This window comes from Vairimorpha necatrix, chromosome 8 (assembly GCF_036630325.1).
Source record: "Vairimorpha necatrix chromosome 8, complete sequence".
Lineage (NCBI taxonomy): Eukaryota > Fungi > Microsporidia > Nosematidae > Vairimorpha > Vairimorpha necatrix.
This window is the reverse complement of record NC_088823.1, coordinates 768,450-782,303: the sequence shown is the minus strand read 5'-3', so window position 1 is coordinate 782,303 and position 13,854 is coordinate 768,450. Positions and strand designations below refer to the sequence as shown.

At 26.4% G+C, this 13,854-nt stretch overlaps 2 protein-coding genes across 2 annotated transcripts; both read right to left on the bottom strand.

Moving 5' to 3' along the window:
• Positions 1-4,166: 4,166 nt before the first annotated feature.
• Positions 4,167-5,078, bottom strand: VNE69_08114 (uncharacterized protein; the record flags this gene model as incomplete). The annotated part of the gene is made up of 1 exon (XM_065474431.1): positions 4,167-5,078. The coding sequence occupies one exon, from the start codon at positions 5,076-5,078 to the stop codon at positions 4,167-4,169; it is 912 nt and encodes a 303-aa protein (XP_065330503.1).
• Positions 5,079-7,659: 2,581 nt separating this feature from the next.
• Positions 7,660-8,448, bottom strand: VNE69_08113 (putative SP-containing protein; the record flags this gene model as incomplete). Its single annotated transcript, XM_065474430.1, has 1 exon — positions 7,660-8,448. One exon carries the CDS (start codon positions 8,446-8,448, stop codon positions 7,660-7,662), a length of 789 nt encoding a protein of 262 aa, XP_065330502.1.
• Positions 8,449-13,854: the final 5,406 nt, after the last annotated feature.

Genomic DNA, 13,854 nt, shown 5'->3' with positions numbered 1-13,854 from the left:
GGAGAAAGAATAAGTATAGTAAGATAATTACTAGACTTTATTCTGTATCTCCAATAGAGAAGGAAAGATTTAGCCTCAGAGTTCTATTGATCAATGTAAAGGGGGTTAAGTCATATGAGGATTTGAGAACTGTAAATGGTGTAGTTTACAGTTCTTTCGCAGAGGCGGTGGAAGAAAGAGGACTTCTTCAAGATGATAAAGAATGGGAAAGGGCTTTGGATGAGGCTGTATCAACCGAGTCCCCATCAATAATAAGAGCATTGTTTGGATATATTTGTGCTTTCAATAAGCCTAAAAATACCAAAGAACTCTTTGAGAAGTATCTTGGAGATATGTCTGAAGATCTAGATCAGAATAGTAGAGACGAAATATTAAGTAGATTAAAAGATATAGTTAATGCTCATGGATGGAGCTTAAATGCTCTGGGTTTAGATGAGCCGATTAACTATATCAAGAATGAAAGAGCCGTCTTTGATAATGAACAAGATCTAGATCAGATGATATCCTCTTTGAATGAAAACCAGAGAAATGCCTTTGATATAATTACAGATAATATAGATAAAAGAGGCAATTTATTCTTTTTAGATGGACCAGCTGGATCAGGAAAGACATATTTATATAATGTCCTGATCGAGTATCTAAGTAAGAGTAAAAAATCTTCAATACAGATGGCAACCACAGGTATTGCTGCAGATTTATTAAAGGATGGAAGAACAATGCATAGTTGTATGAAACTTCCTGTTCCTTTGACAGAGACCAGCGTATCTAGACTAAAGCAAAATACTCCAGAAGCAGAGAGAATAATAAAGGCCTCATTATTGCTGATAGATGAAGTTTCGATGATGTCAAAACATGCATTGGACGCAATAGATGAGGTGCTTAAAAGACTCTGTAATAATAATGATATCTTTGGAGGGAAGACCTTATTGTTGGGTGGTGACTTTAGACAGACATCAACCATTGTAATGAAGGGTACTCCAAATGATATCATCGAGAACTCATTAATTAGTTCAAGACTTTGGGTACATGTCTGTGTACTAAAGCTTGAAACGAACATGAGATCTTATAATCAATTGGAGTTTAATAAGTGGTTGTTAGATATAGGTGAGGGGCGTACTAGAGATAGTAAAGGATGTGTGGAGATACCCAAAGAATATCTTGAAGAAGGGGACATAGTCGATAGCATTTTTGGAACAATCAAAATTGAAGCAGGTGATGATTCTTTGTTTGATAAGATTATCTTAACGAGCAAAAATGAACATGCAAATGAATTGAATGCCAAAGTGTTAAACCTTCTCAAAGGACCTTCGAGGGTATATGTGAGTTCTGATGCTATAGAATCAGAGGATATCGAAGAACAACTGAGATTTCCTCTTGAGTTCTTGAACATGCAACAGCCATCAGGACTTCCTCCACATAAGTTAGTATTGAAGATAGGGGCAATAGTGATGTTGTTACGCAATATTGATCCTAAGAATGGATTATTAAATGGGACCAGATTGAAGATAAAAGGTCTTAAAGATAATTACATCTTAGGTGAAATAATAACAGGAAGGGGAAGGGGCACCCTTGCTGTTATACCAAAGATAGACATGATGCCAAGTGACACTCTTCTTCCGTTTGTACTTAAAAGAAGACAGTTTCCTGTGGTATTGTCATATGCGATGACAATACATAAAGCACAGGGACAGTCTTTTGACAAAGTGGGAGTGTATTTGCCTGAGGATGTATTTTCTCATGGTCAATTATACGTAGCTTTGTCAAGAGTGAAGAAGAGTGAAAACTTGAGAGTCAAGTTGGGGGGAAACAGGGGCAATGTCAAAAATGTAGTTCTACGTGAACTAATTGGCCCATAAGAGCCAAGAGATGAAGAAATGCGCCGTGAGCGTACAAGCACTATGCCATTTTTCTTCCAATAAGGATGAGATAAAAGATGATAAAATGCGCCGTGAGCGTACAAAAACTATGCCATTTTTTTAAAGAATAAATATAATGTGATAAAATTAAAACATGTACCCATGCAAACACAAACAACCCGTTCTCAGAACGGGTGTGCATACGCTAGTTTACAAAGAAAGCATTTTTAAAAGTTCTAGATTAGATATCGAAGATCTTTTAATTTTGCTGTGTGAATGGGTTAAAGGTGTAAGCAATGTTTCGGCTACTATCGAATTGGATATAGATAGTAGTACCGTATCTCGCTGGTTTACGCGTTTTAATAACGCTGTATTCTTATCCTATTTCAACTACCTTCAAAACAAAACCATAGGAGGTTTAAATTGCGTAGTTGAAATAGACGAGACATTGCTTGTTAAAAGTAAAAACCATAACGGTAGAATCCTTCGATCCCAAGTTTGGGCCGTTGGTGGAGTTGTACGAGGAGACAGCAATTCTTTTATTTTCGAAATTGTTGAAAATCGATCAAGAGCTACTCTTGTCGATTTAATAAAACGAAAAATCGCACCTGGGTCTACAATTATTACTGATTGTTGGCGGGGTTATGAAGGGTTTTCGGAACTATGTCCGAATTATAACTATTTACATTTAACTGTAAATCATAGCCAAAATTTTGTAAATCCAATAACAGGCGCCCACACCCAAACAATTGAGGGAATGTGGTCTGTAATTAAAAGGGAATTGCGCAAAGAAGGAACAAGCCATAATTCTTTACTAATCTCATTCGAAAACTTTATATAGCTCGTTTTAAGTTAATTTATAGAGAATCACTACTTGAAAGAATGTTATGCTTCTTTGAGATTGATAATATATTATTTTTAAATTATGATTTAGCGCCCGAATTTGATTTTGAATTACTTGAATAAAGTTTGTTTCCCCTTTTTTTTATTTTTTCCCCTTTTTTTATTTTTTCCCCTTTTTTTATTTTTTCCCCTTTTTTTATTTTTCCCCTTTTTTTTATTTTTTCCCCTTTTTTTTTTATTTTTTTAGGGGTGGGGGGGGGGGGTAACATCGCAATTTAACCGAAAAAAAATTTAAAAATGACTATATTGTAATAATTAAAAGTTGCTACAATATTTCAATTAGAAATAAATGTTTTTTCATTCTTACCGAAATATTTGTTGCGATTAGTAATATTTGATCTGATAGAATTTTCTTGAATTTCCAAAGAATATTTTATGTAATTCTGAGTTTCAAGCTTATTGCCATTTATTTGTTGATTTTTCTTCTATTGTAAATTCTTCGGATTTCTGACATCTTAACCTCTTGTTTTTTATATTTTGATAATAATAAAATCTTAGTAAAAAACTAAAAACTTTAATTGATATTAAAAAAACCTTTTACAGAAATAAAAACCCTAACAGCTAATAACTTGTGATAAACGCCAAAATATCATAAAGGCCTTGCTAAAAAAAACTAAAAAACTTTTATTGTTATTAAAAAAAAGCCACCAGCAATTAAAAACTCCAACAGCTAATAAATTTAGACCCCGTCAGAATACCATAAAGGCCTTGCTTGTAGGAGAAAAATATCTCTTAGGATTAGAACAACACACAGGAATGTTTGTAACCTACGTTCAGCAGGATTAAAAAAAATTAACACGTCTGATCCACTCGCCAGTTAAGAACTTAATTGGTTCAAAGTAAATGCTACGACATCAGCAGCTTGCGATATCTTCTTCAGATAACAGTGTGTTTTTATAAATGATACCAAAATTAATACATGCTTTTAACAATTTGTTTTTTTTTTTCAAAATGCTCATTTATGAATTTTAAATCCACTTTTTTTGCAACAAAATATTAACTTGTTTTCTTTTAATATAACTTTAAAAAAAAATATCTATAGCTTAAAACTTTTATTATTATTTAGTTGATATGGAAAACACAGGAATATACAAAATTATTACAAATGACAACATGTCGCTATATATTCAGAAATATAAAATTTATATGATAAATTGTTTAATGCTTTTGCAAAGACAAAAACATATGCCCTTTAATGCACTAAATTTGTTAAAAAATAGCTTTATTTAATAATTGCATACTAATTCGAAATAACCAAGGCTGTTTATATTAAGTCTACTTAAGTCAATTTTTCACTTTCAAATCTCGATTAAAATGCCGATTATAGAGACATTTACTTATTAATAATTTTTGTTTGATAATTATTTCAATATAAATATTCAATTTATAAATAAAGCTTTTTTGTTATCAGAACCTAGAACCACGATTTAAAGGTGAATTTAATGAATTTCTTCTATTTCTTCTGTTAGTATCATTTTGATTGCTAGAATTTCCTATATTTAAGAGATTTTGAACTGATGAAAATAAGCCATTCAATCTACTTCTGTTTATGGGTGCTGTTCTAACTTCCTCATGGGTTTCTCGTGTATTAGAATTAACTTCATGTCTATTTTTATGGTATTCCTCGGGCGTTTGATATTTAAAACTATTGTCTATTTCTGAAATTATTGTATCAATCGTTGTATTTTTTAAATTTTTAACATATGATCTTTCATTTAGATATTCTTCACTTCTTCCGTGAACCCTATTTTGCAATTCTGATTGTTGATTTTTTAACAGTGCATTTTTATAAAAACAAGGAATAAAATGTGCCATTTGATTTTCTTTGGAATCATAAGAAACATAAAATTCTAATGAGTAGATTTTAGGAAATTTGTCTAATTTAAATTTTTTACTGTTCAAATATTTGTCAACAGTAACAAAATTTTTTGATTTCATCACACCAATAGAATAATTTATATAAGTTTGAATTTTTGCTACCGCTAAGACATCTCCTTTTAGGAACATTTCAACTTTTTTTCTATCTTTAAAGTTTAGCGTTTTATAACAATTCAAAATATGTTCTAGGACTCTTCTTTCTTCTAATGTTATTGGATTGAAATAATGTAGTTTGGTTTTATCTTCTGTATTTAATCTTTGGTTATTGGTTTTTACGGATTCGTTTACACAATTTTCTTCATTTAGTTCGCGAATTATATAACTTCCAGGCAAATCTTTCTGTTTTAATGTTATATAAACATTAGCATTATCATTATCCGGTACTACAAATATATTGTGCGTGCTAAATATTTCAACAATAAGAAAATTGAAAAATAACATGGGGCTATTTAATTTTTTTTCTTTAAATAGCTAAAAAATTTAGATTTTTTCTTCTAAAACTAGTGTTATTTTTAACTTTAAAGAAACTATAAAAAAAATCTTATGTCATTTTATTAAATAAATTTAATTAAAACTTTTTAATATATTTGATCATCAATTAGATACAATAAAAAAAAATTATATGATTAAAGATTTAAACCAAAAATAATAACTTTCAAAATAAAAATTACAAATTTTATATATAATCACTAATCATAATAAATTCAACCCCATTACAAATAATTCTTACGAGATAAAAAAGTAACAAAATGTTTTTTATCATTAGTCTAAAATAGATTAGTCATGAAAATCAATAATGATTTATTGTGACATAAATTTCCTCGAAGTGAGAGTTTTGACATAAGTTAACAAATTAAAACGTTTGACACACAATGTAATGTAAAATCTAGGAGAAAATTCTTTATGAAAAGAAACAGACTAAAAAATATCATTATTTTTAATAGTCAATTATTTCAAAAATTAGATGTAATTTTAAGAATGTGTATTTTGATATATAACATTACAAAAAAAATTTACATAATATAAATTATAAAATTTAGTATGTTGAAAAAAGTCTATCATAATATATAAAACCGTCTTAAATAAGTAAACTAATAGGTAAGTCTACAAAATACTATTCTCTCATTATATTATAATTATATGAAATGCAAAAAGTTATAAACTAGCAATATTTATATACATTAAAGAAAGTCACGTATGAATACTAAAAATTTCATAATTTGAAAAGTAATAGTTTAAGTATGATACATCATTAATAATTGACGAGATAATTATATTCAATATTGCATTTGTGTTTTTTATAGTATAAATATTTAAAAATCAATATAACTTTAACTCTATAGATCATAAAATTTTCAATAATTTGATGATTATTTAAATTTTATTCTAAGAGGTTTATAATACTATAGAATAGATAAATTTTCTTAAAAATAAACACTTCAAATACATTCTACTCTCTACATATATAAATTTTTTATTTTAAACTTTGTTTCGTTAATCTCAATATTTGGCATTATCATCTACAGCCTAGTATGAAACCATTCTATGATTAAGAGCTTTGCAACATATTGATATTACAAAACAATTTATGTGTTAAACAACTAACAGTTTACTTTTAGACGGTTATAATAGCAACTTGCTAGGATGTGCGTTAACTTGCGATGTATTTGTTAAATATCTTGTTCTTAAGAGTTGCGAAACTTCAACTCTTCACATATTCTATTTAGATGGACGTATTTTGAAAATGATCCATAATTTACTCTATAATTATTTCGTGCTTTATAATTTATACACACAATTCTTAAATCCAAGTTAGAATTCAATAAAATTTAATACAGTTTCAACTTCAAACTTTTCGTGTATTTCTGTAACATTCGAAACCTTATGCTTCAGGAATATTCTAAACAAATTTAACATACATTTCATGGCATTACAAATATAAAAATATATTTTCCACCTCTTTTTTGAAGTTTTATTATATTTCAACATTAAAATTAAAAAGATTTAGAGAACGTAAAAAAAAATTTATTATTTATCTACTTGCATACATTAGATTACTATGATACACTAAATAATTTTACATACAATAGAAAATATTTTATTTAGTTTTTTCAGCTTGCATATTAAATCTAAAACTTGCGCACCTTTCTTTTTTTTAATCAGATAATCATTCCATATATATATATCAGAAAACTTTTTTTTTATTTCATTATTTATGATAAATTAGTTATATGGAAAAGGATAATATAAATACAGGTCTAAATGACAAATATTCTAATAATTTAATTTTCCAAATCTTAATCATTTGTTATTTAAAAGCTTATAGATTATAAAAATATAAAATAACTATTAAAGCGAGATATGTTATAGATGTGTGTAATTTTATATAATTAGATATATTTACTAATGGAACATTTATGATTTAATGTCTTAAAACTTATGCCTCTTCAATTAAGATCTAAATAAAAAACATTATTCCAAGAAAAACATCAATTTGGCAGTTGGGCACTATCAGATTGGACTTATTTAAGTCGAAAATGAAAAGCTAAAAGCTAATCTGTAGATTATGGCCTGAACCAAATACATAAATTATGTTCAAAAGTAGACATATGTATTTAAATGGGATGAAACGGAGACCAAATAGCAAAAAAGTACAACAAGAAACTGAAAACTAGAAATTGAGAAAGTATGCACCAAATCTATTTGAAAAAGACTGCAGAGTCTGTTTCAACTAATAAAGAAGATACGATCAGGGTGTTAATTAAGTAAATAGTTGGTCAGATATATGTAGAGACTTGGTAGACAAAAGCAAAAGTAGACCATTAAAACATTTGTACGTAAGAACATAAATATTTTCCATAGTAACGAACAACTGTAGAGAGCTAGCTCTAACGATTATGGATAGAAAATGTTGTTCAATCCATCATTGATACAAAAAAACTTTTATAATTTATCATCATTAAAAAAATAAATTTAATTAAAAACTTTATTGTAATAATTAAAGTTGCGATAATATTCTCAATTAGAAATTGAATGTTTTTTTTATTTTTTTCGAAAAATTCGTTGCGAATAGTAATGTTCGATCCGATATAATTCTTTTGCATTTTTGAATATTAGTTTCTGAAATTTCTTGACTTTTAAGGTAATTGTTATTGATCCGTTGATTTTCATGTATTGTGCATTCTCCGGATTTCTGATATCTTAACCTTTCATTGTTGTTTTTTAAATCATTGTTTATATTTGGGCAATTAGAAAATCTTAGTAATCCATTTTTATATAACGAAGGAATAGGTGAAGATACATTATCTGACATAAAATAATATCGAGCGGACAATTCTACGGTATAAAAATTACTTAATTCATTAAAGGTGAGTTTTTTACTTGTAGAGTAAATATCGACGGTTGATAGATTCTTTGATTTCATCACATCAATAAAATATATTTTATTTTTAAATAATGGAATTTTTGCTACTGCTACATAGTCACTTTTTAAGAACGATTCAACTTTCTCATTATCATTGGTGTTACAAATTTTATGACCATTTAAAAATTGTTCTAAACTATTTGTTTCTTCTGAAGTAATTGATTTGAAATAATGTGGTATAGTTTGCCCCACTGATTTCGATCTATGATTATAAGTTTTTACGCATCCACTAACAGTATCTTCATTTATTAACTCAGTAATGATATAAGTTCCTGGTAAATCACTATGTTTTAATGAAATGTAAACATTTGCATTATTATAGTTTGGAACTACAAATATATTGTCAGTACATAATTTAGCAACAACATGAAAAAAGACAATCCACATGGGGTTATTAAATTTTTTTCATTAAATAGAAAAAGATGAAAAACGTTTTTAATAAAGATCATGTTATTTTCCATTTTAAAATTATTCTATTAGAACTTTTGAAATTTTGTTGTGTATGAGATAAAATTAATATAAAAAAGATTATTTTTAATCTGCAAAATTTTAAAAAAAATTAAATTCTTTATAAAAAATATAATTAAAAGATGCTAGAAAGATTGTTGTCTTGAAAACGTATAATAAGAATGAAAATATCCATCCAAACGTAACTAATTGAGATCTTTGACGTTAATTAATGAACTGGGATTTTTGACAGGGGCGTGAATAAAACAAACATAAAGTTGTAGTGTACAATATCATATTTCAAAAATTTTAAATGGTCTAACTGTAACAAATTTACAATCATTTTTTCTTAAAATATAAAATCACGATTATTTTATAAATTTTATAAATACTTTAAAATTTTAATTTTTGATAATATGTTTCAGATGTAAATAAATGTATTATAAGATTTATAAAAGATAATATAAATAATTGATATAGATCTTTTTTTTGAAATTGCATTTTCATGATTCATATATCTAGTATACTTTTAAAAATAGTCCATTATAAAACGTTTTGATAGATAAATATAGTTAGCTAAAAATATAACCTGTTACCAGAAGGAGAGCTAATTATTGAATAAGGCCTTATATTAGAACTAGAACAATATTTATTTGGAATGTTTTCCCTATTTAAGATTTTTAAATAGTTTTAGTTTCGGGTCTGAAACCAGTTGGTTTCAGATCATTATCAACTGTTTCTTCTTTCAGTTTCAGTCTGATTTTTGGCGTGTGTAACACGGCCGGTAACACAACCATTTGTAGTAAATGCATATTTTTATCTGAGAAACAAATTACAAAATAATACAGACGTATAGAATTGAGATAAAAATGTTCAAACATAAATATTTCCTTCAATTTTGGTTTATTTATAATTGGTTTTTTGTTGTTGTTCTTAAGTTGGTAAATATTTGACATATTTTTTGGAAGTTGTTTATTTGTTATTTTCCTGATTATTTGTGTCGCGTTCTTCACAAAATTTTATCATAATGTTGCTGTAAACCAATAATAATTTGTTTTAATTTTCTGCCATTTAGTTTCGTGAATATTTTCATGTATTTAAAATGGTTGATGTTGACTTATTCACTTAGTTCTTTTTGAAACTTTTTTTGAACCATATTTTAATAACTTTTTATTTAAAGATTAGATGAGTCATAATCAATTTTGATAAACCATTTATATAAATATATATGAATATATTTTAAATAGTTAATCAAGATTGTACAAATAAAGCTTAAGCATTAAATTTGAACATATCTGAAATTTTTTTCAAAAAATTCAAACTAAATTTATACTTTAATGACTTTGAAATATATATATTTATATATATATATATATATATATAAAATTCAGTCGGAAAATAAGAAAAGAGAAAGGTTTGCTTTAAATACGTTTAGATTTCATTATTTATTATTGAAGATAATACAACGAATGCTTATTTTTATAGAGTATAAAATTTATAGAATTTATTTTTATTGTTTTACATTTTTTATGTTTATTAGTTTTAAAAATACATTTAAAGCGATACTAGTATCAATACAAATATTATTCAATGAAAATAATTTTATAAAAGAGTATTATCGACACTTTTATATGATTTTGTTTAGATACGAGCGCTAAAGATCAATCATAATTAAAACAAGCATTTATATATTGATATAAATATGTTATTTATAATTTATACAGTATTAAGATATAAATGATAGAGCATGTATTTAAACAACGAAAACATTTACATATGTAAATTAAGACACTTTGTACGATCAAAGGAACATGAATGTCGTTAATTGTCATTTATATATTATACGTCACCTTCACGAAAATAATAGAATATAGATACTTGAATATTATGGTTTCAATGATTATTTCCATTCCATTTATTTTAATCCTTGCAATGCTTAAGGAAATGAATAAAAAAATAATAAGATTTTATTCATTGACCATGCTGTTTCAATCTGATCTTATTTAATAGTTGAATTAAACGTTTCAACAAAAATATTTATCACAGAAAACATCAAACCACATTTAAACATCGGCTTGAAAATAACCTTTCGATTAAACTGATGTTTTTTATAACTAATATTTATACTGCATTATTTCTTACCAAATGACTTGCCGTATCCGTATAAATATTTTTATCATTGAAATTATTAGACTTATTGTTGCTCTGCATGGCTAAACAAGAAAGTAGCCCAAATACAAACAGCAAACATTAACACATGAGAATCAATGCTATACGATCGCTGATTGTTGCATCCATTGGTTATATGTCTACGACCGTTATAATAAAAATCGTCACTAACATGGTTTAACAAAACAGAACAGGACATTTCTACCATTATATATTAATGTGACTGTATATACTTCAATTAAAATGAGCTTTTGCGAATCATTTGTCGTATGCATTCGTTTAGAATAAATTAATAATTCTGAACATTGGGAAATATTCCTTTTGAACATATATATCAAATTTTTTTCCGTAGTAAAAAAAGATATTAGTAAAACATAATTTGTTGCCAAAGCACGTTTTTTACATTAATTAGAATATTGTTTTCTATTTATTCTTTTGTTTAATACACTATAATAATATTTTTTACCCATCTTTATTGTGTAAAAAGAATTTTTTTATATTAATAATCGTACGATTTTTTGGTCAATGTCAAGAAACCACTTTATATGAAAATAATTTTTCTAAGTGATACAAAAAAATCAAAGATTGATATTAAACATTTAACCCATTTATGGGAAATGTTTAATGTATTGGCGATTGGACATTAGTTCAATGATTTTTACTTATGATTTACCAAAATATTCCACGTATGCAATATAGACCCATGTATTTATGATCTATATAAAAAGATTAATAACTATTACTTCGAATCCAGATAATTTTGTATTATTTTAAATCTAGTGTGTACAATATATTAATCGATCCTTAAAATTTTAAATTACTAATAATTTTTAATTGCCACCAAACATGATTATGATGTACCTTAACGAATTCGTATAGGCAATTGCTTTTTAATTAATTAGTGAATTAATCTTTCCACTTTGTTCTTTTATTTTTTATACATACTCTTAATGACAAATCTCTTTAATATCACTGCATCCAAAGAACTACATTTTAACATTCATTCACTCAATATAAACACTTCACAGCATTTCGATAGTTTTATACATGCTAGATGATACGTTTATTTGTATGTAAAGACAATTAAATGCTATAATTACACACAGAACAAATATATAGTAACATTTTTGGGCTAAATTATTATAAACTATATTTATTGTTTAATTTATCTCGATTTATTGTTATTAAACCTAATAACCGCATCGCTTATGAAATTTTGCTTTTTACAAACATAAAAATTGTGTCATATTAATGCTTTCAGCTCTGGTTTTACTAAAATACATATCTAAATACCACTTTCTCTTTGAATTTAAATTTATGTTGTTCACATAAACTCTAGTTACATATTCTTTCATCCCTTTCCAATTTCATCGTATTGTATCCTTCAATAAATAGACTCTAAAGTCTTCTTCGACACAATAGATTAGATGTATGCTTAAAGAATTGATTGGATACCTTGTTCCTGGTATTTATACGTGTTATTAATGTCCATAACTCACATAGACAACTATTCTTGTTCGGATTTTTGTTTATGTTTAGTTAATAAAGAAATATCTGTTTGAGTCAATATCTATTCTCGTATACACTCCCCTATGTTATTATTAAATTTTATATATTGAGCTTTTAATTTTTTGAATAAGATTTAAAATTGATTCATAAAATAAAATTTTTTTATAGGGGACTTTATATAGCAGATTGAAAATAAAAGGTGATAGAAATTATTAGTTGTGCAAAATAAACTTTATAGCTAAATTCACTTGAACATAATAACGTTTAAATTGAAAAGATTATAACCACCGTAGCAATTATTGCCAATAAAATGTCACTGTTGTATGACTTAAAGTGTAATATTATTCCGTATGTATAAACATGGGACGGCGTGGTTACCAAATACCATGAAATGCACAGAAGAAGGTGTAATGTACCAACATTCGACGAGGCGTATATCCAATCTCATGTTCTAAAAAGGACTCTTGAAAGTATCTCTTCAAAATATAGAATATCAGAAGTTCTTGATAAATATGAAAAAAAAAACAAGAGACGGGGAGTTTAATCATCTCTACTTACAAGAGAAGCATATCAAGACTGAAATAGAGACATAAGAAAAGAAAAGATGTTTCATTAACTAAAAATTAGAGTCTAATTAACTATAGATTTTTTTGTTCATTAAAGTAGTCATTTAATTTGTGATCACAATTTAAGTTATTATTTTTTGAAATTTAGACTATCATAATAACTATTGCATATTTATTTTACTTTTTTCGGGATTTTTAACAAAAATACTAAACTTTGAATGATTTGATTTTAAAACCATATTCTTGGAATAGGCACGATTGTATTTCATTTCTCGGTAGTATTACAAGATCTTATAATTTTTTAATTTTTTTTTTCAAAAAGAAACAGTTTGTTGTATGATTTTTATCTCCACATGATTATGATGGATAAAATTTTCAAAACTTATTTTTAATATTATAACAGCGTTTATTTTTTTTAATTTTAGTACATTTTTCTCACATTATTCATATGCTCCGTGATTTTGAGTGTAGAGACAACACTATAAGGATACCTTCAAAACTAATGAAAAAAATGTATTTATTTCTCATTTACTACATTTGTTTTTAAATTTATTTTTGCCTTCATTTTTATAAAAAGGCATCATTCTCTTTTGGTGTCACATGTATGGTTAAAAATTACAAATAGAACTTCTCTTATTTGATTGATATAAAACACTAAGTTGAAAATTTTTATAATTTGATTCTGTTTTCTAAATAAATTCATAAAAATCATGATGACCCTTGTTCTAGTATTGTTTTTTTTTCTAATTAATTAGATATTGTCAGATTTTTGTAGTCCGAAGGCCGGGACTATTTTAATATTTTTTTAACCATTATATGATTTAAATAAGTCTTAATAGTAACTCTTTACTAGTTTCCGCCATCAAAGAAAGAAAACATTTCACATTATACCTAAAGTCGTGATAAATATTCTTCGGGATTTCCCTCTTGTATTTTTTCGTCTAAATACAATTTAAAAGAATAAAAGGCTCACATAAAACTATATACTGATTGTAAATTGCTAAAAATAAATTCTGTTTTTCAAACGGAATTTATAATGTATTTCGTTAATCCAATTGTGTGCACTTATTAAAAAAACAATGATTTCGATTTATAAATCATT